Source organism: Electrona antarctica (assembly GCF_951216825.1).
Source record: "Electrona antarctica genome assembly, chromosome: 14".
Lineage (NCBI taxonomy): Eukaryota > Metazoa > Chordata > Actinopteri > Myctophiformes > Myctophidae > Electrona > Electrona antarctica.
Genome location: NC_136795.1, coordinates 20,440,238 through 20,468,029, shown reverse-complemented (window position 1 = coordinate 20,468,029; position 27,792 = coordinate 20,440,238). Strand labels below are relative to the sequence as shown.

At 45.1% G+C, this 27,792-nt stretch overlaps 1 protein-coding gene across 3 annotated transcripts in view; it reads right to left on the bottom strand.

Annotated features, from left to right (window-relative positions):
- prr36b (proline rich 36b) overlaps positions 1-27,792 on the bottom strand; it is a 60,552-nt gene that overhangs the window by 11,244 nt on the left and 21,516 nt on the right. For all 3 annotated transcript variants that reach the window (XM_079521574.1, XM_079521575.1, XM_079521576.1), the window contains exons 2-4: positions 16,166-16,334; positions 15,088-15,664; positions 13,900-13,978 (exon numbers count right to left, since the gene is read on the bottom strand). In XM_079521574.1, coding sequence (XP_079377700.1) covers positions 13,900-13,978; positions 15,088-15,664; positions 16,166-16,210 — 701 coding nt within the window. In that variant the 5' untranslated portion in view covers positions 16,211-16,334. The remainder of the gene's footprint in view (positions 1-13,899; positions 13,979-15,087; positions 15,665-16,165; positions 16,335-27,792) is intronic.

Here is a 27,792-nt window from a genome sequence, read left to right as displayed (position 1 = left end):
ATCACTTAATACGCCTAGTTAGTGAAAATAACAGATCTACAAGCTTTGATCTAAAATAAAGAATGTTCATTCCATTTCCTGACAACGGTTTCTGACAAACAAGGTTTCCACCGACAGTGACGATATAATGGTTGTGGGGAGGTGGGGTGGTCTGTGACCTTGAGGATTGTTTGAAATATTCTAGTGGCCCGAGCTTAAAAAAGAAAATATTGAGAACCACAGGAGAGAGAGACCCTGTCCGCCCACAGCTCAATGACTAGTCACTGGAAGAGCACGGGAAGCACTGACTCCACCACACACACACCCACGCCACAGGAAGTAAACACTTCGACACACACACACGCGCACACGCACAGGAGGAAGTAAACACAAGTAAAGCCAGGGAACAGCAGGACAGGAGCAGGAAGAGAGGGTGGTTGGTTGGTTTATTTGGTTTCCTAAACTCCCATGGAGAGAGAGAGAGCAGACCCTTCCGTCATCGCTGGTCACGGCCCTCTGTTCCCCCAACCGCACGCTTGTGGACAGACTCGGAGCCCCTCAGCCCAGGACAAAATGTAACACTGCCTGCCATGTCTAAGAGAACTGCTGAATAGTAGTTAATCAAAATAATCAGCACCGAGTATCAATACTACAATGCAGAAATACTCTACTCAAGTTAGTCCGGTAATCAAAATGTGCTTTTACTTTTGGTACTGTGTACATTTTGATGCCAATACTTTTGTATTAAGTACATTTTCAATACCGAACTCGTTAACAGACCGTTTCTACAATATAGGGTATATTGATACTGAAAAACTAGAGTACATCTTCCATCACTGAATCTAACCTCCATCCAGCGGGCCCTGACAGACAGACAGACAGACAGGGCCATGTCATCATGTGATCACTCCCCTGCCCTCATACTTAACTACACTAGCTCCCCTGCCTCCAGTCCCAACCCGCCCCGCTTCTAAATAAAGAAACCATGTTAGCAGCACTGGCATAACGGGAACAAGCAGTGATGGAGGGATGCACACAGAGGGAGTGAGGTAGGGAAGATTTCTGGGACCACGTTAATCTTTAATTCTGAAAAGGAGAACCGAAATAACTCGTTCAAATCCCCCGGTTGCAACCGCCGACGGGCCCCCCGTTAAAAGCACATCCATTGTGTAAGAGAGCGAGATGGGTGGTTCTGTATATCCTGGGAAGAAGCAGCGAGGTCTGCGCACGCACGCACGCACGCACGCACGCACGCACACAGTGCCAACTGTAATGGAACATTACATAGCACGCCATGAGTCTAACCTCCATGCACCGGTCGGAAGCAAGCCGTCCAAGTGTCGTGAACTTTAAGTGTACATAATATACATGAACGCACTTTATTTATTTTGACCGGCTTTGATCTTGCCCTTTCTTCTTTTGTTTTATTGTATTGTGCCTTTAATTTATACCTTTCTAGTTTGTCCTACTTTATTTGTATACATTTATGATACACCTTTATGTGAAAACGTAAAAATTCAATAACCAATAAAAAAACAGATAAAGAAATACATGCTTAACACTTAAAATTACACTTTTGTTAACCACCTCATGCCTCCCCATTCAGTAGCTTGTAGATCTGCCATTTTTGCCTAATCGATTTGTGTACAGTGAAATAAGAGCGTACCAAATGCGCTCTTCAGGTCAGTTTTATAGAGGGTTTAAGACTTAAACTTTAAGTGGTACTGAATTTGCAGCTCAACAAAAGCTAATCCTTGTGAATAGCGTATTTCACCCTAAATTTAAATATCTGCAATAAGATTACCACGATATGTTTTCATCACGATAAACGATATATAATAATGCTTTTCCCGTGTCGTGTCGTGTCCCATGATTGCCGAGTCATGTCAGTGCCGTTAACCGTCATATTATTATTATTTTCAGGTCTTGTGACCGTAAAAAAAAACAAAAAAAACAAAAAATAAAACCACACACGCACACAATGAAGCCTTAAACAACAAACACCAGCATTAATCTAAGTGTCAGGCGTATATTTGGAGCAAGTCGCTGATCTTCTTGTACCAAAAAACAAAGGTGCCCTCTCATTACTGTGTCACAGAGACAGGGAGAGAGACCGGGGGAGGGGGGTGTGAGGGATTTAACACCACTTGGCAGAACGATGAAGTCTTAGACAAGGACAAGCTTTTTATCCAGCCAGCGCTGACAACACCCCGGGACAAACATGGCACAACAAGCCATTGTTTTCCATGTTAATATGGCAAACTTAATGGATACTGGATCTCTTTCTCTTACTGGAAAAAGGCCGCTCCAACTTGTGCTAATGAACCCTACTTAGCTCGAGCTATTGATCGTTCCTCGGTTTAATCTGATTAGCGCGCTAGCATGATGGGAGGTTCAAATGTAGGCCAGCAGTTGCATCAGATCCTTAACGGTGAGCTCAGGTGATGACGAGGCCGCTTCCGGCTAAGCTAATTACAAGTCGGGTTCTTAGACCACACCGAGTGCCCGGTCAAAACACACCGCTATAGTCATTTGTGACCGCTTCTGACAGAGGCTAAGTCATTGAAAAAAAAATATTTTTCTTTTTTTCATGTCATGTGAAAGCAGGGAAGTAGTGTCTTGCAGAAAACAGCAAGTTGAGAAAACAGGCTTGAAAAGTTCACTTCTGTGGTCTCGAACATTACACCTAGATACATGTTTACGCATTTATTTCGTATTTACATGTCGATTTCAGCTCTGACATTTATTTCAGACATGCTCTAGTATGTGAAGAGTCTGCCTGTGCCATTAACTCATTTTGGATAAAATTTTAAAAAACAAACAGTTTTTCTCCTCTCCTGGACAGTAAGGTGGTTGCACACTGGACGCGTTTTTCGGAAAACAGATGGAGAAACGCCGCTAAAAATCTGAAAAACGCGTCCAGTGTGCAGGGTCCTTTAGTCTTGCCTCCATGACTGTCTCTGTATCAGGAAGAGTCACATTTATCTTTGTTTTGATTATTTTTCCTGCCATTTCGGCATCATTTTTAGGGAGGCACAGATTAATCGGCCCAACATTGTTACCTGCTGATATCAACATTGGTACCTGCTGATATGCGCCTTAGTTGACTCTATGTATCGGCACATAACATGATGTTCGCTGGTAGTTGCTAATGTTTAACCGCCAAAACATGCTCAAATTAATTTAAACTTGACATTTTCGAACAGCCAAAGCATAAAATAGGGGTTAAAGTGGTTAAGGTTAAGGGGTGAAATGAGGCTACCAGGTTTTGGGAAAGCTTTGCATAAGCCTGTGCTAGACGCACAGACAGTGAAGGACAAGAATGAGTGGAATTAAAAGATTTGCTGTAGGATCCATAAGGGCCCTAAAGTAAATGGACCCCCTAAGGGCCCGTTTTGACCCTCTTGAGAGTTAAACCAACACTCTGAATTTCAGTGAGCGAGGGTAGAGAGACCACGGGAAGGTGATAGATGTATATTCAAGGAGAGCCGTGGAGTTAATCTGGCTGGTACAGGATATGCGGGTAATCCAAATTGACAGGCCGGGGTGGAATAAGTACTCCGATTTCTTTTTAACCATCTATCTAAATGCACCAAGTCTGTGTGTGTGTGTGTGTACGTACGTACGTACGTACGTACGTACGTACGTACGTACGTACGTACGTACGTACGTACGTACGTCTGTAATCCACGTAACCCGAGAACCGTTCGCCCCACTGACATCAAATTCGACACACGTGTTCCACACGCCCACAGGGAGTGCAGTGCTCGGTGTCGAGTCTTGAACCGAGGTTGTCCAGTACCAGCACAAAAGCCTCTGCCTGGGCTCTGGACCTGATGACTGCTATATCTCCATACAGTATATGGAGCTGGCCTGTTGTGACATCTTGCATGCATGCATTTCCAATTTGCATCGTTCCAAGTAGGCCAGTGCCCAATGGGCACTGCTCTAGTATCTTGTAAGTAGCAATACCACAATGCATTGGCATGAAAATATACTTCAAGTACCAAAAGTTTAAATGTCCTTTATGCTGATTTCCTATGTTGTTTCTCCAACGTTTGCAAAATGTGTCAAAATCTTCCAAAATAATTGCAGATCAACAAACTCACAACTGTTTTGGACATACATGGTTTCCAGCCGGCAATGATATGCATGAATTAACACTGACAATTTGACTGTGTAGGAACCCAATCTTACAACAGTGTAGCAGTGTTACAGTTAGTATACTGTTGTAGGAACCCTAAGTTATAACAGTAGCAGTGTTACAACAGTTATTACACTGTTAGCTAGACTGAGAATGAGAATGTTAATGTGTAGCAAGCACGGTGAGGCAGTTTAAATGAGCGTTGCATGTTGTTGAACGAGTATCTGCGTCTCTGTGGTGCGCCAGCCATCACCATGCTCGATGGAAAGCTCGATGGATCATTTTAATCACGACTCTCAATTATTCTGGAATTGACAATTGCTGTGAACTTAGGCATTTACGGGGGGAAAGAAACACAAAAAGTTTAAATATGGAGATAGCAACGATATACTGTACGGATGGGAGCAAACGGTAGAAGTACTAATCATTATGCAGAATGGTCCATTTCACATCATATTATGGGATTGTAATTAGCATTCACTTTAATGCTGCAGCTGGTAAAGCTGGGGATGATTTGAATGATGTGCTGCTGGTAATAATAATAATACAAATAATAATAACAAGGTGTTTCAGTCTGTGACTGACAGAGTCATCAGTCTACTTGACTCTTCATTTACCCGGAATCTAGCACCATAATCACCCTGTCAACTCGGCCAGTCTCTCTCCCTCTCTCTCTCTGTTCCCCGTCTCTCTCTCTCTCTCCCCCCCATTCTCTCCCTGCCTGTCTGTATATCTGCCTGACTCACTCTCAACACACACACACTTCTGTGGCGCACTCAGAAGCAACCACACACAAATACATAAATCACACACACACACACACACACACACACACACACACACACACACACACACACACACACACACACACACACACACACACACACACACACACACACACACACACACACACACACACACACACACACACACACACACACACACACACACACACACACACACACACACACACACACACACACACACACACACACACACACACACACACACACACACTTTGGTGATTAGCTGTGCGGCTTGTCTGCCCATAAAACAGTGATGACGGCAGAGGACTGCGTGCAGACAGTCAGGCCACGCCCACGGCAGGACACAAGATTTACGAGCAGAGTGCTGCAGTCTGGAACATAAGGCCGCTGCGCTGTCCAGCGCTGCCCGTCGTCCAGTACACAAGACGTTCACACACGCCTTGTCCGGCCTGTCTGCGCTTATGCAACTCTGGGAGTGCACAAAATGGAACCAAAATGGACCCGTTATAAGGTGGTGTTAAGCGAGTAGTTTTGTTAAAAGGTTAATTCTGTGTTCTATCGTGTGCATTGCTAGTCTGGCTCCAGCCCTGAATCGCTAGCCACGCCCATTAAGAAAATATGTTCTGGCGATTCAGGTCTGGTGACTCTGCCTACGGCGGCGTCAGTGTCGTTCAAAGATCCGATCGGAGCAGCTGATTGTCCATCAGCCCCGTCACTCGACAGCGTCAGACAACAAACATGGTTGCCCCCACTGCGGTGACTCCCGAATCAATATCTGGCTATTAAATCGGCGTATGATAAATAGTTTCTTTACAGAAACGACAGATTTTATAAACATCAGACATATTTTACTGCTTTTGATTACATGCTAGTAGCGCTCGTTGGCTGTGTTTGTTTGGTGAGCAATGATTCATCTGAATAATGAAGTGAAACGAAGTGTCAGGCTAGTCCAATGCTATAGAGCAGTGTTTTTAAATGGGGGTCATACAGGTATACTATGCAGAGTTATTACTGGGGAAGAACATGAGAGAAAATGTCAAATGGAAACATTTATTCAACTGTTAAAACATTGACATGAATATTAGTGTTGCTCTGTTGATTAGAAATTGATAATACCAGACATTTGTTTTGGCATTCCCCTTTAAGTGCTTAAATCCAGTAGCCTACTAATGTTCTCACGGTCTCAGAGGGAGCGTTATTTACGGAAACAAACACAGCATGACTAACAGGAGACCAGGGGACCACCTGATCACTGCCTTACAGGTCCATTTGGTTCCACTTGTACACTCCCAGGGGTAACATTATCATTTGACTGTTTAACTCTGCAATGTGTAAATGTGTACCAAAAACAAATGCATCTGTCTGTCTGTCTGTCTGTGGTATAACTCAACTCCCTTGTACTCCCTTGCTCCCTTGTTTGGTGTATGATACTCCTATGATGTGTGTGCATGTGCACCAGACACACAAACAGATGAGCGTGCATGCCGGACAGGACAGACGGAGGAGAGAGACAGAGGCAGTTTGACATTACTGCGTTAAACACTTAGGCCAGTGGTTCCCAAAGTGGGGTCCGGGGAGTTCCAGGGGGTCCCCATGCAGCTAAATGATAGTTTGGAACCAAATGGACTCTTATGGGACTGTAACTCTGAGAGTGTACAACGGGTCCATTTGTACACTCTCAGAGTTAAACATTAATTTTACAATATAAATTGGGGGTCCCAGAGATCGAAATGCCATTAAATGGGGTCCATAGACTAATGCATGTCAAACTGGGGGTCCTTTGAGGTTGAGAATCACCGCTAGAGCTGCCAACATCTTCTCTTATGGGGTTCCCTGGCATATAATTTTCAAATGCGGGTCCGCGGGCTAATGAGTGTCATTTTAGGTGTCTTTGACATGAAAAAGTTTGGGAACCACTGCGTTAGACACTTAGGCAGGGTATAGCCGCAATTTTCAACTCAAATTTTTTTTTATAATGGGATAAATCTTGAGTTGCAATACCCTCCATTGACTCCCCATTCATCCAATTTGCATCTGCGATCTGCTTGTATTAACAACGTTAAACTCACCAACATTGCAGCTGTAGACCAAGCTTGAATTATCCTCTTTCAATCTGCAAAGCTTTTGTTTCATACAAATCCACCGTATGACATGTTATGAGCTACTTTCTGTCCAAAATATTGAAAGCATAATTCCGAGCTCCAAGTGTGCGACCAGCCGTCAAACAATTCTTGTGGGAGAGCGCTTTTTAATAGAACCTAAAACACCCAAAGAAGACGAGGAGGCAGGGGACGCCCCGTCATGCACGGCGTTCTAACTAGCGCTCTCCCACACAAATTGTTTGACGGCCGTCGGAAAAATTAAGAAAACATGGCAGCTCAGAATATGCTGTGCATTAATATGGACAGAAAGTAGCTCCTAACATGTCTACGGTGGATTTTTATGAAACAAAAGCTTTGCAGTTTGAAAGAGGATAATTCAAGCTAGTCCTACAGCTGCAATGTTGGTGAGTTTAATACAAGCAGATGCAAATTGGATGAATGGGGAGTCAATGGAGGGTATTGCAACTCTAGAGTTGCAGGAGAGTTCCAGACCCACAGGAACGCGCCCAGGGGGGGCGGGCCAGTGCCGGCGTGCCGCCCGAAACGGTTGAGAAATGACAGAGTTACCGTGTGGTGGTCCCTCTACTGTACTGTACTGTCACTGTACTGTACTGGCACACCCGAAAGCATCATATATACAGTTAATACGTGCATGTGTGTTTGTGTGTGCGTTAGGTTACAGGTGGTGAAAAACAACCATGCTGTTTTCGTGCTCATACCCAGACACCCACCCAGCCAGACACCCACCCACCCACCCACCCACATAGCTCCGTGGTTGCACCGCTCAAAAATCACACAAATTGGCACACATCATCTCTATAGTCATGTGATCAAGGCAGACCAGTTGCATCCTGACTTCTACTCTGCGCTGCAGTATTACACTGCAAAGAAAACCCGAGATGGATCCGATTAATATTCAGTTGTGAGCCAGTCTTATGTGGCCCAGTGCAAGAGGGACATCAGCCTGTCACCTTGCCATGTCCTTCAACGGCAGAATGTTGCTATCCTAACATCTTTCACTGAGGTGTCACAACAGCATGGCACTGTGGTCCTCCTGTCCACACACACACACACAGCTTGTTGTCTCTGCACGCACAGCCATGGCTCTCACCAGGGTCTCCTGGCAGCATGGATGAGGAGGTGCAGCAACCATGCATCATTTAGAGAGAGAGAGAGAGAGAGAGAGAGAGAGCGAGAGCGAGAGAGACAGACAGAGAGACAGACAGACAGACAGACAGACAGACAGACAGACAGACAGCTGCTACACACACACACATGCTCTGAATGCTAATTAGAACACACAGCTTCTGCTCTGCGGCATCATGGCACCTACATACAGTACAACATGCACAGTAACAGTACTGTACATACAGTACATTGTGAGCAGTAATACTACTGTACAACATGTACAGTAACAGTACTGTACATACAGTACAACATGTACAGTAACAGTACTGTACATGCAGGTGTGCGTGCCCGTTAGATGGGCAGGGTCCTCAAGAATTCCTTCTAAATTAGTGGTTCTCAAACCCTTTCGTGTCTGTCAAGGACCCCCAAATGTATATGCATTTAGAAGAGAAGATTTGTTTTAAAATGAAAAAACACTTCAAAAACGTAGTACGGCAAGTATTTGGGGCATGCAATTATAGATGAAAATGTTCAAAACATTTCAATTTCAGTGAGTTTGTAGATCGTTTTTGAAACACTGGTGTGTGAAAGGTTGGTTGATACATAAAAAAATATATAAATATGTGTTTAATTACGTAGTGAATAATCGACAATGCAATTATGATGTAATCGCTAAGAAAATAACCGATAGCTGATCTTTACAACACACACACACACACACACACACACACACACACACACACACACACACACACACACACACACACACACACACACACACACACACACACACACACACACACACACACACACACACACACACACACACACACACACACACAGTCTCCTAGGCATTCAAGTAGGAACACGGTGTTCTAACACCAGTTGGACTGTCTACCAATCACACTGGAGGGTTTGCCTGTGTACCGAGTGCAAGCAGCTTCAAATGGAAGATGTGCATGCACACACACACACTCATTCACACATAATATTAGCCTATATACTATTCACTACACAAGCAATGTTATACACACACCTTTTGCAAAGACAAAGGACAAACATCTCCGACAGGCACACATGGGGGAAAGAGGGAGACTCAGACAGAGCGATATTACAGTACACAACTACAAAACAAAAGAAACCATAACTAATGCCCTTAGTTCAGACACAATGACATTCTGATTATAACATCATTGTGGTTGGCCTCAAATTAGCTTGTAAATCACTGGTTGTGTGGCAGGCATTGTGGAGCTACAGAGCAGCATACAGTACACTGAACGGTTGCCAGTGCTCATTAATAGACGTGTTATGTTCAGCTTTTGTTGCTCCCAACAAATTGACTGGCGTTAGCTGGCTCTGGTGAAACTCCTACAAAGCGTGTCAAACCATTAAAAGCCACTGTCAACATGGCAGTAAAAGAAAAAGGGTGGCATGGCATGCAGAAAAGTCCCCATTATTTTCCAAACCGATGACTGACTGGTCCCCAACAGAAACAAGATGACTGACTGGTCCCCAACAGAAACAAGATGACTGACTGGTCCCCAACAGAAACAAGATGACTGACTGGTCCCCAACAGAAACAAGATGACTGACTGGTCCCCAACAGAAACAAGATGACTGACTGGTCCCCAACAGAAACAAGATGACTGACTGGTCCCCAACAGAAACAAGATGACTGACTGGTCCCCAACAGAAACAAGATGACTGACTGGTCCCCAACAGAAACAAGATGACTGACTGGTCCCCAACAGAAACAAGATGACTGACTGGTCCCCAACAGAAACAAGCGGCTCGGTCTACGAAAACAAGCCCAAAAGAAGCGACTAGGCTGCATGAGAGCACACACACAAACACACACACACACACTTAATAACACCATAATAACCGTGACTACAGAGGGTTGGGAACCTTTAGGATTCTGGTTCCTTAACGATTCCCTCTTAACGGTCCGATTCCTTAATGCTTCCCTTTAACAATTCCTATAGGGGGTTCTAAATGGACACGTACAGGTGTACAAATGGACCCGTTCCATTTGTACACAGGGTTACTGTATGGGGGTCCCTAAAATATAAAAGGTTTGACAACCTCCGCCACCATATATATATATATATATATATATATATATATATATACATATACATATATATGGCTCCAAATGTGATGGAGCCGATTCCGGTTCCTCAATGTTGGATCGGGTTCCTCAGATTCCTCTGGTTCCCGACTAGTCGGCTCAAACGATTCTCAAATCCTTCCGTCATACCGTGCTGGAAATGTGAAGAAAACTACAGCGGATGTCTTGCCTCCCCACACCACCTCCATTTAGTCCATTTTACAATCAATTAGTCAAATTTGTCCTAAATCAAATTAGCCTACTACACATGTATAGCTTGCTGCTTGGCAGAAGTGGAAATTCCAAAATATATTTCAAATATATTTTAAAATATATTTTTGTGTGAATGGAAATGACAGCTTCCGTGTCTTGGCTTTCAGTTGACGTAGTTAGACTTTCTATGTAGCATTCGAATGGTTGTGGGATGGTTGTCTGGCTTGACAGACTAGACATTAGCTAGACAGATATCCAAGAGACAGAGATATCGGTATCTGACAGAGTGCAAGTACGTCCCGGAGATGCCAGCCTTAATTGAATTTTTGGGGCAATTCTCAAGGGGAGAGCATGATAACAAAAGTGTGCTTGTGTGTGTGTGTGTGTGTGTGTGTGTGTGTGTGTGTGTGTGTGTGTGTGTGTGTGTGTGTGTGTGTGTCATCGTGTACAATTCGATTTGGGGATGTTAAAATGTGCTGACAAAACGATTGTCGACGGGTTCTCCAGTTTGACAGTAATAAAAGCAATAATTGTTTAACCGTCTCCATTATTCTTGTGATGGCCTATTCAGTATTCAGTACTATTCAGCTAGTCACGGTTTGGGGCATGTATTTATTGTTCGTTTCAAATCAAGTTAAGGGGGGAGGCAGCTGAATTGTTGGGGATGGAGTATGGAGTGGAACTGTCAGTCAGTGTCAGAGACAACATGTGTACTAGACAACCATACAGTTAGACAGTAGGCTCTGCCAGCTTGCTTTCAGTGCTGTACGGACGCGTAACGGATTTAAGCAATATTACACTCGAGTGTGTGCTTTACCGTGATTATTGGCACGCCAGTCATGCGGTCAGGAAACAAGCATCACTGAAGTGCCAATAATCACAGTAAAGCAAAAGCATACCCTCGAGTGGAATATTGCGATTATACTACAGTTGCCCTAAAAAAACGCAAATGAGCCCACACAAACTGCTAGCCTAGCCACTCAGCCTGCTCTGTGAGTCATCAGCACAGCTGTGTGTTTGTTTTTTATTAGGTGTGCAAAAATACTCATTTAAAGCACGGGTAGATGGCTATTTCGGGATCCGATGGTAATTCCGACGGAGCATTAGTCCGACATGCGGGAACAACGGTCGGACGGACGTTTTGGCCCGACAGCAACGATATGCATGCTATACACTGACACCACGCTAGACAGGAACGCCCAAAAACGTCACATCCGGTTTTAGCCTGGGGTAAGAATTTTCTATACACTGACACCACGCTAGACAGGAACGCCCAAAAACGTCACATCCGGTTTTAGCCTGGGGTAATAATTTTCTATACACTGACACCACGCTAGACAGGAACGCCCAAAAACGTCACATCCGGTTTTAGCCTGGGGTAAGAAGTTTACCGTTCACAGTTTGAGGCACTGTTTACGCACCGTGGTGTCAGTGTATCCTACGTCCTACTATAGCTCTGAAACCTCCGTCTGGAATCATGTTCCTCAGTGGGTTGACCAATCAACTTGCACACAGACATAAAAGATAGTAAATAGAGTGACGAAGCCAATCTTTCACTTCTCCCAAATTGAAGCCGTTTATTATCGCTTTAGCGAACAGTCCTCACGGGCAATGGGATCTGTAGTCATTGCAGTCCCACAGCCCGGAAGGACGGTGGGTGGAAACCATAGAGTTATAAATAATATAGATACGTCACAAGAGTTCTCCACCCATCCACTTGCATTGAATTGCTCACCCAACGCATGAGGGTTGCATTCTGGGTTGGAATTGGGCCATATGTGAACGTGCTGGGCCGCAAACATAAACCAGCACTGTGCGTGCATGCGTGTGCGAGTGAGTCATGAACGAGCGCCACCGCCGTTGTGTATTGGCTCGCGACGCGTTCATGTATGGCCCAGTGCCGCTGGAGCTGCAGTACATACTTTCGGCCACCATGTCCATTCCTCTCTGTGACGTCTATTTATAACTATGGTGGAAACGACGGGTATGGACTATTAGGCTAGAGTACTGTGTATATAGTGTAGGTCTACAGAGTACTGTGTATATAGTGTAGGTCTACAGAGTACTGTGTATATAGTGTAGGTCTACAGAGTACTGTGTATATAGTGTAGGTCTACAGAGTACTGTGTATATAGTGTAGGTCTACAGAGTGTTAAAGCAACGCGACAACTCTGTAACAACTCCTGTCTTTAACATGGCCACACAGTAATTTAATTTCCATCTCAAATGGTAATTCAGTATAATGGTTCCAGATGCAACCAAATGGACCCGTGTATAGGACTCCTAGCTAAATTAACACCGTCGATTTTATAGTGTAATTAGATGGCTGTCGCTTTGGGAGAGAGTCTGAATTTGCTTTGCAATTCTACTTGTCTGATAAGTGGAACATCCAGTGTGTGTGTGTGTGTGTGTGGGCTATGAGTGAGCGTGTGTGTCAGTTGGCTGTGTGTGGTGCACTCAACCAAGACTGACTCATTCAGGGTGTGTGTGTGTGTGTGTGTGTGTGTGTGTGTGTGTGTGTGTGCAGTGCGCCTGTGCTGCTCATCTGATACCAACCATGAATGAATGCATGGCAGCAGGAAGGGAAAGGGCCTAAATCTAATTAAAGAGATTAAGAAGAGGAGAGATTTATGGCTCCATCAAGGCACAATTCTTTCACGCACTCGCACGCACGCACGCACGCACGCTCGCTCGAGTATGCGTAATGGAGTATGCCTGGAAGACTACCTGATGTTGTCAAGGGAGACTATCATCAATGCACTTTTGGGCAATACAGCGCTCTCTCTATCTTTCGGAGTCTGATATGAGCTCCAGGCAGTACTACTGTCAATCAGTAGGTGTCCTACCATACACCAGGATGTAATTAAATTAACGCCCCCACTTGATCATACTCCAGCATCACATCACGCATCAAAAGCAACAGATCTACAAGCTCAAAACGCGTCGCTTGTCGGCCGGCATTTTTAGCTTGCGGTTCTGCTACTTTTGAATTTGAATCCTGTAACAGTTTTGGACATAGACCGACAGAGACCTTGCACTAGTTCTATTGCATTAACATACTCTCCAACACAGATTCAATTGTAGTTATTAAAATAAGTTAGGGATTGAATTAAAGCTCAAATGCTGAGGATTTGACTGCGTAAACTCCCAGCAAACCTCCCAGGAAGAATTGCTCCCAGGGTCTGTGTTGACTTTGGATGTGAAGCTGGCCTACTTCTGCCTCTGGGGCCCTGGGGGGGGGGGGGTCTCTCTCTCACTATCTCTTACAGGGGTGTTTTCTCTTAAATAGAGACCTTCCTGAACCTGTGGTCGAGTTACCCGCCCCTCACAAATCCTGCACAATTGCTCATCTGTCATAAAGTTTGTATTTCCATTTGCATGTAGCACGGGTGTAAGTGTGTTGTACGCAAGCTAGCGAGGGGCTCGGAGCCCTACTAACACCAATGTCAGACCCACCTTGTGGTCTTGGAAGCGGGGGGCTTGGTTGAGGCGGTGGTACTGGGCTTGGTGGGAGCTGTAGGGACAGGCCTAGGAGCTGAGGAGAGGAGAGAGGAGAGGGGAAAGGAAGGGCAAGGGGGTGCGGGAAAAAAAAGGTGAGTGCTGTGAACAAAGAAAGAACAGCCATTCTATACAGTATACGACGCTCTCTCATACATGAATGCATGAATCATGACACGGTTCCTTCACATGTCCTGGGGATGTAGGGCAAACGTACACGCAGTACGCAGTGCGCACACATAGCTGCGGCACAGTCAGTCTAGCATGTCTAACCTTTCTTTTTTTTACCTCGTGCTCTTACTATGTCACTGGCACGTTAGACACGCCAGGTTTGAGACCAATGGTTTTTTATTTTCATGGTTCTGAGAGTGTACAAATGGAACCAAATGGACCCTTTATGGGTCCATTTCCATTCTCCACACCTTTTTCCTTAAAACTACAAACGAAAAAAATATTTTGCCACTTCTTTACGCCTGAAAACCTGTGAGGTGACAATAAAGTTGACTCTTATTCTGATTCTAACTCGTGAGCTATGGCCGGGTGTATTATGTACGACTCAACATTTATAATAAGGATTATTTATCCACCACATTTTATACTAAGTTTGTACAGTGCACAATGTGTGTTCCTTTAACCATTAAATCCGTATATATTGTATTGTACATCGAATAGGGAAAATAGCAGATTTATTTTTCGCTAAGAATGTTCACCTGACGTGGGCGTCCGGAATCGTGATGCTAGTGTTCATGTTGGTTAATTATTATATATATATATACATATATATATATATATATATATATATTCAAATTCAAAGGTAGCAGATGTACAAGCTAAAAACACGTTGTTTCGCACCGCATTGCAAGGTTGTAGATCTGCTACTTTTGATGCTTGTGTGTGACACTGTAGTATGATCAAGTAGGGCGTTAACTTACGAAAATACACAAAGATAGAATATGGATATGAGGTTTCTGCCCGACAGTAACACATCTACGATATAACATATCCTACCCTTCTTCCTACTATATGACGTTTCGAGCTTGTAGATCTGCTACTTTTAATGCTTTTGTATGACATCGTTAGTATGATCAAGGTTTGTGCCCAACAGCAACGATATATACTAAAATGTGTGTCATTTCCCAGGCTTACCGGCAGGCTTTTTAGGCGCTGCTGTGGTGGCGCTAGCTTTGGTGGCGTTAGCAGGTGCAGGCACCGTTTTCTTGGCCGCCGTCTTGACGGCACCGTTGGTGGTCGGGGCGGTAGCGGGCCGGCTGAGCCCGGCAGGCTTCTTCTCTGCGCCCTTGGGGGCGGTGCCAGCTGTCCTGGAAGGCGGAGCCGAGCTTGGCGGCTTCCTGGCGGCAGCAGTGGCGGTGGTAAGGGGGGCGCTCTTTTTGTCAGCGGCGCCGGTGGTCTTCTTGGCCACTCCGTTGGTCTGGGGCTTGGACACGCCGTTTGCCAGGCGGCCTGGGCCCGTGTTGGGCCGCGAGCCAGGCTTGGCCGCGCCGGGGCCGGCAGCGGGCTTGGTTTTGGCACCAGCGCCGGTCTTGCCGGCCGCCGTCTTGGCCTTGGGGTCCGCCTTGGGGTTCTTGATGGCCTCGGAGGCCGGCGGCGCTTGCTGCGGAGGTTCCGCCACCTGGGCCGCGGACACCTCCCCCTCGCCCTGGCCATGCCCCTCCTGCTGATCAGGACCGCCTCCCACCTCGTTGGCTGCGTTGGAGTCTAACACCTGCAGTTTACAATGACAATGTAGGCATTTAGCAGACGCTCTTATCCAAAGGAACTTAAAGAGTGAAATCGGAATATGCAGAATAAGCATGAAATGTAGTGCCAGGGTTCTCAAACTTTTTTAATTTCAAGGACCCCCATAACTTTGAGAGTGTACAAATGGAACCAAATGGACCCTTACAAGTCTGTAAGTCTGAGTGTACAAATGGAACCAAATGGACCCTTACAGGTCTGTAACCGTGTGTACAAATGGAACCAAATGAACCCTCACAAGTCTGTAAGTCTTGAGTGTACAAATGGAACCAAATGGACCCTTACAGGTCTAACTATGAGAGTGTACAAATGGAACCAAATTTGGTTCCATTTGTATTTTGTACACTCTCAGAGTTACAGACCTGTGTCTGTAACGGAACAGGCGGTCAAATACATTAGGGTCCGTGACATAAAAAATATTTCAGAACCAGGGGTTTAAAACAACATGGTTTTAGATGGTCTCCATCACCTCCATTGGCTCCATTGCGGCCGTGGCGACTCCGTCCGGCTTCATGTGGCCTGGAGGATAGCGGTGGCGTGCCGTCCGTCTCTGCGGAGCGGGTTGACTGGGCGACTGGACGCTCGCTGGGCTGCTGGGAACGCACGGCTAACAGGCTCACCGGAGGACACACGATGATCTGCAGGAGAGACAAGAGCATGGAGTCAGGCAAAAAAACAACAACAAAGTTTGGCCCATTCCAATACTCTTTAATCTTATTTAAACGCGACTGAAATCAGCCATGGTGAGTGGCAACCGACAACTTTGATCCATGGGAGACGAGAGAGACGGCAGGGAATTTAGCGGAACAGTCAGTCAGTCAAATCACAGAACAAGACCAGACAGGAGAGCAGCGGGTCGGCAGACGTGGCTATGCAGGATCAGATAAATGTCATGGCTTACACCTATCTGCTGCACGCACGCACGCGCACACGCACACACGCACACGCACACACACACACACACAGTCTCACACACACAAACAAGGAAACCTGGTATGTCCAAAGCCATTACTTTCCAGTAAAAAATAAAAAATAAATAAAAACTGCGTTCCAATGGATCCAGTGTAAGTTATTAATCACAAACTCTTGTAAGTACTTTTCATTCGTTTATTTATAAAACCCACAGACACAGTTAACATCTTTCAACCTGGCCTTCCTATTTCGGGCATGCCATTATTATATAAAAGAAAGAAAGATAAATAGCAGATTTACAAGCTTCGTCCACTACTTTTGCGCGAGGCAAACATGCATGCGAATGAGCATGAACTAGGGCATTCTTCTGTTATGGAGAAAAAAATATATATACAAATTAAATATGGAGATACAAGCTTTTTGCCCGAAAGGCAGGCGGACGATTTGTTTGTTATGAAGCTGAGATCATTTGCAAACATGAGGTTTTGCAGGGGGAGATATGGGGCATAGGGGTAGGGAACAGGATAGGGAACAGGATGTACCGTACCGTACTACTGTCCAGGAAAATATAGAGCTACTGCAACAGCCCTGGAGGACATACAGTACAGTACAGGAGGCCAGAACACAACATAACGTCACTCACTGTGGGGTGGAAACCTTATCTCTATATTAGTTTTTCACTTTTTGTGTTTTATCTTAAGTTAATGCCCTACTTGATCCTACTACAGCCTAGCCTGGCACGGCCAAACTCATAGCGAGGGTTCACTGATGTTTCCTCCCCGCATATGCGGGGAAGAATCTTCAGTGAATCCCCGCTATGAGGCTGGCCAAGCCAGGCTAACTACAGCCTACAGCGTCACACAAAAGCGTCATACGTAGCAGATCTACAAGCTCAAATTGAACTTGTAGATCAGCTACTTTTTATGCTTTGGAATTCGAAAAGTAACGTAAAATGTTGGACACCCGACAAATGGAACCAACCAGAGACGATATCAAACTGCATGTCTAAATCCTTTACTTTCTGGAGGATAACGGAACGAAATTGATCAGAAATAGTGAAAATAGCCAATTTACAAGCTCACAACGTGCTTGTAAATTGGCCATTTTCACTACTTTCACGTGTCACTCTTGTATGATGACAAAGTAAGGCATTAAACAACAAACATACGAAGTTGAAACACAGAGATACAATGTTTCATGCCCGATGGCCGAGTACGATGAATGATCACACACACACACATACATATATACACTGGTGTGTCATGACACACTTCCAAGGAGTTTCGTTGAGAAGACTGACATTCTCCAGACGAGTGGGACCGTTCAAACTGGGTCATGAGATGCTTCGAGGGGGGGCAGGCAGGAAGGGGGACAAAGGGAATATTGTGCGTCGTGACTTTATGGCCGAGGCAACAAATTGGTACGTCCCCCCCTAGGGGGAAAGTGAGTCACGGTGTTAGTTAGGACAGAATGAAGTCACCAACTCAAACACAAGTTAGTGGGAGTCAGTGGTGATGACATGCGGTGGAAGGAAGAGAGAGATGGAGCATCTACATATTGTATATTGATCCCGCGGGGGGCCATTTTCAGTTGTCATGGCAGTGTATTCCGCAGTTATGGAATCACAGGACAGATCAGATACAGAGAAAGATTCTTTTTAACTTCATGCCCCTGGTTAGTAGTACGTGTGAACGAGAATAGAGAAGGGAGAATTGACGTCATGAGATCAAGAAAACGATTCCGGTTGCTAACAATTAATCTCTTAACGGTCCGATTCCTTAACGATTCCAAGGGGGTTGCAAATGGACCCTTACAGGTCTGTAACTCTGACTCAAAGTGTACAAAAAACATGGAGCCGTAAGGGCCCGGTTCCAGGAGGAGAGCAATGTGTGAAACGGTATCACATAGGAGCTATAATGTTTTGCAATATGGTTAGAGTTTTGCCTTTTCCACCGAAATGGCTTCCGGCGACCTTTGCCTGTTACAGGCCAGACGCTCAATTGCGCTATTTTGGAAGAATGTCAATGCACCTACGATTGGCTTTTGGCCGAGGAATTTAACGACCAGTTTGGCACATGAGAGAGAAACTAACGTATGTAATTAGGAAGAAACCTGCTGTATTCTATAAGATATGGGAGAAGTTCTTGGACTTCATTAAGCGAGGTGATATTGAAGCGGCTTTGGATGTATAGTGGTTAATTGGAGTAGTCAGCTGTAGGGTGGGGGTAAGGAACTGTGATGGGACATTGTGCATTTGTTTGTTTAACTGTATGTAATGTGTTTTTAGTTTTTTATTTTATTTTATTATTTGTTTTGTATTTATGGACATTTCCTGATGTTTCTTCGAAGATTTTGTTTAGCATTTGTGCTGCCATGGGGTTGTGGGGGGGGGGAAATATATGTGAATAATTGCTTTGAAAATACTATGTTGTAAAGAAAAATCAATAAACATAGGTTTTAAAAAAACAAAAAATGGCTTCCGGCCCGCCAACGAGAAATACACGCTTTTTCTGGGCTAGTGCACTCCAGAGAGGCAAGGAGCTTTAGCACTACACACACAGCTTTCTGAAACCAAGTTACGACACGTAACTAACCTTTCAGTCAGATTCAATCCTTCAGTGAGGTATGCATGGATGAGAATAAAAACTAAGTCACATTCTGATTCTCACGTTTGTGCCCCAAAAAGGACTGACGCACAGACGCAGTGTAGAAAAAAGGCTTCTGGATGTTGTTAAGATGAACAACATGAGCTGCCGAGGAGAGACAGAGGCTGGACCACAAACCTGGAGACCCGCTGAACTCTAGTGAGGACTAGGGGACAGACATTTGGGACCCACACACGGGGCGCACGCTGGCCTAGTGGTCCAGGCGCATGCCACATAGGCTCTGGCCTCACAGCGTGTCGCGTGTTCGAGTCCCGCTCATGACGACCTTTGCTGCATGTCTCTCCCCTTCTCTCTCTCCCTCTTTCCTGTCTATCTTCACTGAAACTATCAATAAAGGCAGAAAAGCCAAAAACAAATCTTAAAAAAAATAATAGGGATCCATACAGTGACGGTACACAAAAGTACAACCATCTGTAATGCAGCCTATCCCTATCCGAGTCTGTGTGACTTGTCCAAACCCACATTTTTATTACCTTTATTGTACCTTAACCCACCTGAGGCCGATTCTACAAATGCCTTCTAAATCAGTAGTTCTTAAACCTTTTCGTGCCAACGTCCCCCAAATTGATATGTATTTGGCCGCGTACCTCCCTCTGAAAATAGTTTTTGGTGCCAGGGACCCTCCCAGAAGAGAAGTCTTGTGTTGAGAAATTCGAATTGATTCAATATTGAAATAACACTTTAAAGTTTTTCAAAAATGTTCAAAAAATAGCAGACGTACAAGCTCGCAGCGAGAACCACTGTTGGAGTGGGTGGGTGTGTGTATACGTAGGTTGTCATTCCTGTCTCATGGGAGACGCATGAATTGCTCTGTAGCCGCCACCAGCACATAATGCTGAGTCTTGCTCTTTTCACCATGATAATTAGGAAAAGGGAAAACAGTCCTGACACATCGACACATTGATCGGCCTGATGCATATCGTTGTCGTCGGGCAAAAAAATATTTATCTCCGCATATTTTTGAAACGCACTTTGAGCTTGTAGATCTGCTACTGTACTTTTGAATTTGAATCCTGAAAAGTAACAGTTTTGAGGTGTCAGACGATGAGAATCACTCAATAGTTGAAAGGTCACAGTGACCGTGGTTCACCCTCGAGTCCAAGTTGATGTCGGCACAAATAAATGGAAGATGATAATGCCCTCGCGGAAATCTTGAGATACCGCTTCAACGGGTGTGGGGACAGACAGACAGAAGCTGAAAACGTAATGCCCTCTGGCCACAGCTGTAGCCGGAGGCCATTAATACAAATCCAGTGAGCATAATGAGGGACAGAGAATGAAATTGGACCCGGCAGAGTTTACAAACACAGAGAAGAACAGGACTTGGTTGAACAGCTGAGATGAAACCCAGGAGAGAGAGACAGATGGAGAGAGACAGACAGAGAAAATGAAGTCTGCGTGGGCACACATCCACCGGTTGAATACACCCACAGGTTTGAATGACTGATGATTGTGAGGATATTAACATTTTAGGGCGCCGATTTTATGAATGGCATTCTCTCTTTTTTACCACTTCCTTAAGTGTGTCTGGGTGGGTGGGTGGGTGCGTCTGAGCACGAAAACAGCATGGTTGTTTTTCACCACCTGTGCGCAACCTAACACACACACACACAAACACACGCACATATTAACTGTATATATGGTGATTTCGGGTGTGCCAGTACAGTACAGTACAGTAGAGGGACGCACACGGTAACTGTCATTTCTCAACCATTTCGGACGCGGGGCGGCTCGCCCCGCGCCCCCCCCCCCCCCCCCCCCCCCCCCCCGGGGACCCCCACACGGAGTTGCACCACTTACTTCACACGGGTGTGATTTTTACTGTAAGAGCCGAAAAAATTGCAGATCTACAAGCTCATAACGCTAACGCGGTAAATATTTTGTCAACAATAAAACAATCATTTCTCTTGTGAGGACCAGGGAAACTACACGCACATGCGGTCACGCACGCACACACACACAAGGAAGATAGACATCATCTTTATGCTGTAAGCTTCCTGGCTGGCCTCCCAATCCTCTCTCTCCCCCATCGCTCATCTCTTACTCATCATGCATACGTCCCCCCATCCCCATTCCCCACCCACCCCAAAAAAAAAACCTCATTTCTTTCACCCCCACCACGGTTCCCCCACTCCTCCTCCCTCCTTGCCTTTCTTTCTTCCTTCCTTTCTCCTACAAGACCCTCCTCCTCATCCTCCCTCCCTTCCTCTTGTTCTCTGTTTGCCTTCACGCAGATGGCCTGGCCAGCTGAGCATGACCAGAGGGAGAGAGAGAGACAGAGACACAGAGAGAGAGACAGACAGAGAGAGAGAGAGAGAGAGAGACAGCAGGAGAGCGTGCAAATGATCAACCCCGGGGAGAAAATCCATACATCACACACACAGTGATAATAACCTTGAGAGATGAAGGATGGACACACACACACACACACACACACACACACACACACACACACACACACACACACACACACACACACACACACACACACACACACACACACACACACACACACACACACACACACACACACACACACACACACACACACACACACACACACACACACAATACAGTCTATAGAGCAATATTGATTTCATATATTTGAGGACCAGCTGTATTGCAATTGTATAGCAGACGTGAAGTCCGGTTCCTTAATGGTTCCCTTAACTAAATGGAACCAAATGAACCCCTATGGGTTTTCAACTGGTGGTCTGCGGAGGTATTGCAGTTAACAACAAAATGTAGCCTATAGTTATTAACAACAGCTTGAACAAAAGCCAGATGTAGGACTATTTGACAGTGCAGTGCAGAAACATAATTGCCTTGATGCCTAACGAGCATCACAGCTGAATACAGACACACACTGACACACACCTGCCCTCTGAGTGTCTTTTGTGCTTATGCTATCACATGCAGTGCTATTTCGGGACTGTCCCGCGAGATGCAATAGTGGTGGTCCCCAGGTTGCTCTTAGTCAGAAGTGGTCCCTGGGTCAAAATCAGTTGAAAACCCCGGGCCTATAGGAATCGTTAAATGGTCCTATACAGGGGGTTACCAATGGACCCTTACAAGTCTGTAACGCTGAGTGTGTAAACATTTACAAATTCCAACCCTTTTGTACACTCTCAGAGTTATGGTGGTCCTTGAAATGAAAAAGCTTGACAACCACCAGTATTGTAACCCCTAGCAGATGTGAAGTCCAAATACAAATATCAGCTCTGACAGTGTGATAAAAACCCGGTTCCACTCCGGAAACGCTTCCGATTCGTCAATGCTGGGTCCCGGATCCGGATCCCAACCCTTGTGAGTTGCAAGAAACGATCGCACCATGCAACTTTAAACCTCTGTCATCAAGGACTGGTGGCATGCACTATACTCCCATACAGCCACCCACAATAATGTCTTCCCTCCTTACCCCTTAACCAGACTAAATTCATTCTGACATCGCTCTAATTAACCTTATTTGGCCTACAGTTTGTTCAATAGACCGCTATAATAAGCAGGGTGGGTGGCAAATTAAAAATTCCGCCACCAAATAAAGGCTAGCTCATTCTGACTGGGACTGCCAAAGTTGTCCATTCATGGCAGCCACCTAAAGTATGACCATTCAAAATGTGTCAACAACCCGGGCTGGGTAACAGTACATTGGTCACTCAAAGTCACTTTACAGAAACAAAATATCACAATATTCTAGGGGGTGGGGGGGGACAGAAAAGAAAAAAATACAAATTTGGAACTCAACACGAAATTTGTCCTCTGAATTTACCCAGCTTAATTATTAGTTTAAGTATGTTTTGCTAATAATAGCAAATAAAACCATATCAAACTAGTTTAAAACGGTAAAAGAAAGAGTGCTGTGAATTTGGAGCTGCATTGGTCGCTAAGGCTCCAAAAGAAAAAACAAAAAAGGACATAAAATGAAATGTTTCCAGTCCAGTCGAGCGGGTTAGCCAATAAGGAAGCTCCTTATTCACGTGTTCCTGTTTGGGTTGCCTAGTTAAGCCACAGCAGCTGGACTGAATTGTTCAGTTCAGTTCACTGCGGAACTACCCGGCTGCTGGTATGTGTATGTGTGTGGGTGGGTGTGATAAATGGATCCAACTGGACCCTTAAATGAACACTGAGGATTTGACTTTGTGCTCGTTCCCACACTTGTTGTGCTTCACGCAGCTGGAGTATGGCAGCCCTTCTCTCTGTTTCTCTACCTTTTTAATTATTAAGGACCCCCTGTTTTATTTGCATTAAACCTCCCATTTGGGACAATATTCAATCATGCAGCATTAGTACGGTCATTCCTTCACTGAGGGCGATCAGAATCCATCACTGGGAGGAAGTAGCTTATTTGTGTGTTAGATTAACACACACACATTGACACACAATGTGTGTCCGTGGGAAAGGCTAAAAGACTCTTTGACGTTGTGTCATGCAACGCCAGGGGAAGGGAACACCAATGCCTGGGTCCATAATACAGCTGACCACCACTGGGTCCATAATACAGCTGACCACCACAACAGCCCACCTTTGGCCTAAATGTGCGTTCCTCTGCCACACGCGCAGACAGCATTACATTCACAGAAAACTGCTTAATGACAGAACCGCATAATTTTCAAATCATTTCTTAACGCCGATTAACATCCCCAAACCAGACCAGTGATGAGAACATTCATTAAAGAGAGTAATGTGAGGTAGAAGAGCAAGCTGAGAAACCCCTTGTACAAAATGTAGCAATGTCTTAAGCCTTCCCCCTCAGATGCAAATTACATTACATTACATGATTATTTCTCCCAAGAAAGCCCTTCGGTTGTACCAATACTCTGCTGTCCGTTTAGCTGACGTTTACTTGACTCTGCCCAAAGAAAGACCATGACTCAGGAGTCTATTGTTGCCTGGCTGGTCTGCCCAGTCAGAGATCAGGGTTGGATCACCAGCTCAGTGCAGAAACACTAAACATGCAATAACTGGAGGTTATGTGGACACTTCATTGGAATGTTGATAATAACTGCCTGACCCATCTAAACACCAAGATGTCCCCAAGGACACTGCCTTTAGAGGTTTTCAAAGCCATCTGGGAGGACAGGCACAAACCTATTCACTGACCTGTGATGTAATGGCTTGCGCACACACGTGCTTGTATTACTATACTTGTGAGGACATAATCCTTTTAAGGACCGCAATTTTATGAATACCAATTTTTAACTCCAACACGGAAGCCGACAATGGCCATTCTAGGCCTACTTATATCTTTGGTGCACAGCACCAGCACGCAACTATAACATAACAAGTTTTTTTACGGCAAAATAAACTTCGGCTTTTATATCTTGATATGGATTTTAAGGACTTGGTGCTTATAACTACAAGAAGATTCCCTACACAGTCATGGATTACATTGTTGGAACTCTGATGGAAATACATTTTAATGACATACATGACATGCATGCGTTGAGACGAGTGGAGAGGACGTCACAACGTAGGTTAATTAATGCTCATTTATTAATCTAAAAATGCTGCTCGCTGAATATACACAAATCTACACTTCATGGCGTTTTTACCTGGTGGTCTGATATAAATTAAATAAATACTTTGAATGTGCTCCTGCTACGAGTAGAAAGGACAAAACTATTAATTTATTCATCCGATAGTGTCGCCCACCGAATATAAACATAGATGCCGATGGATCTCCGTTCTACACTTGTCACTTGTCAGTTGTCATTTATGCTTGTAGAGCAGCTGTTTTGGGCGCTTTGCTCATTTTGCTGCTTGGGTCAGACTTGCTCCCGTTGCATTGATCGTTCAGCCAGTGTCAATTTAATGTTTTAGTACTCGTCTCAAAGTATCTGGCCTGTTTCCGATACCGAGTACGAGTACTTTAGGGTTGTATCGGCTCGAGTACCCGATACCAGTATCGGCACAACCCTAATAAATGGTAATGGTTGCCACCCGGCCGTTCTACTGGCCACTCTACCCCTGATCCACTGCCGACCCAATACAGGTGAAAAAGGGATAAAAGCCCAAACAAAAGGCTGTTTCTCAAATTCTACTATACCTGTGGGGACATTAAATCCCTCACAAGTATAGTAATGCACACACACACACACACACACACACACACACACACACACACACACACACACACACACACACACACACACACACACACACACACACACACACACACACACACACACACACACACACACACACACACACACACACACACACACACACACACACACACACACACACACACACACACACACACACACACACACACACACACACACACACACACACACACACACACACACACACACACCTGACATGCATCTGACACAAGTGTGTCAGATGCATTATGTCTAGTTGATTACATGTTACGTGTCAGCCACGGTCAGCGGTGTGAAGCGGTTAGCGGGCTGACGGGACAAACGGCCAGGAGGAGATGGAGCCGTTTATAGAAGGCAAGAGGAAGAGTTTCCGGTCATTCGGCTTCAGTAGGTCAGTCAGCCGAGCGGACGGACGCACGATTGGCTCACGGAGGCCCCGTTAACCAGCTGCATGCCACACACACCCACGTCTTCTTTGTATTATACTTGTGAGGACATCAATGTTTTTAGGACTTCGATTGTATGAATGCCATTTTTATGCCTTGGCCATTTTTAACCATAGCGCTAAAGCCGTAAAAATAGGCAAGCTTGTAGATTTTTGGTGCGAGACTCCAAAAAAAAGCAGGCATAACTACACCTAAATCAGGGGTCTTCAACAGGGGGTCCTTGGAGAAATGCAAGGGGGCCGCCAAATGTGTGTGTGATAGTGACTTTTTTATTTTTAGATTAACCACACCCTAGCATCCCTATGCTGGTGCTCGCAACGCGTCTATGACGCATTGGGAGCTTGCAGATTGGCCGTACGAGGAAAAAGAGAGCAGACCAAGTACAGAGCCAAAGGTCAAGTTTACAAAGTATCGGGTTTAGGTAGATAAATGTGGGCGGAAAAAACAATTGAAGATTGTTTGAGAAACACCGACCTAATCTGTCAGCTCGCGAACTTCTAGGCTCGTGATTGGCTGCCCGCAGTACTCTTGACAACAATGTGGTCGACTTCACAGAAATGTCCCGTTGGCCTTTAAGACGCCACGGCAAGTGGCCCGCTGCGACCTCCCTGTCACATCCCACGCTACGACCTCCCTGTCACATCCCACACTACATTCCATGCAAGACGCACTGTCGAGGAGGACACACACACACACACACACACACACACACACACACACACACACACACACACACACACACACACACACACACACACACACACACACACACACACACACACACACACACACACACACACACACACACACACACACACACACACACACACACACACACACACACACACACACACACACACACACACACACACACACACACACACAGTGTCATCATTCTAGAGACATTATCATAATCAAATCTTGTGTGTAACTGCACTGTACTCTATGTGCATGTCTCTGACACCCTAGGGGTTCTCAAAGTGGGGTCCTTGGGGGGGTTCCCCAGCAAAACTAGTAGCATGCATCACAATCATTTTAACCACTTAAAAAACAGCAGCTATACAAGCTCACAGCACGTCATTTTGTGCCGAGCTGCGAGCTTGTACGTCTGCCATTTTTGTTTATGTTTAGAAAAATATCGAAACCGTTTTGGAAAATGTTTTTAAAAAAAAAACTTTTAACACAAATCTTCTCTTCTGGGGTTCCCTCCCTGGCACAAAACATTTTCTGGTGGGGGGTCCGCACGGGGGGGGGGGGGGGGTTTGAGAACGACTACTAACTACTGTACTATACTCTGTATGTGCAGTTTGTGCACGTCCCCAACAGCCTGTACACATATACACGTAGAAGGGATGTTTAACTGTCCATACCTCTGGCAAGCAGCCAAGGGGCCCACTGCAGTACTTTAGCTTAAGCCGTCTAGACTCATACAGTCCCTTCATGGATAATCAGGTCATCAGCATTATTCTAATACGCTGCTTCTCAGCGTGGGGTCCAGGGGGGGCCTTGCGGAGGTGGCGTGTTCCACGTCCAAATACAAATTTGGTAAGGCTGCAAGATATATCGAAAATGTACCTTCATCGAGGTATCATCATGCAAGGTAAAAATGTCATATCATGTCTATTATCATGTCTACTTGCCGAATGAGCAAATCACATTTGCAAAGCACCGTGGAGTGGACTCGTGGAGATCGAAGTATAAATCAAGTTGAGCACAGCTGCTCCTCCCCGCCCCCTCTCAACTGACCGTTTTCTGTTTATATCAAGTACTTCCAGTAGGCCCTCATAAAACTAGGGGATCTTTAGTTTGCTAAACTTAACCTGAAGCAAAAGGACATTAAAACTATATACTGCATAATGTTGGGGGTACTCATCGTTACCTCTAACCTATCGTTAGGTTAGAGGTATTAAACAACGTTATCGAATATTGCATGCTTTTCAAATATCGTACAGCCTTAATATTTGGGGT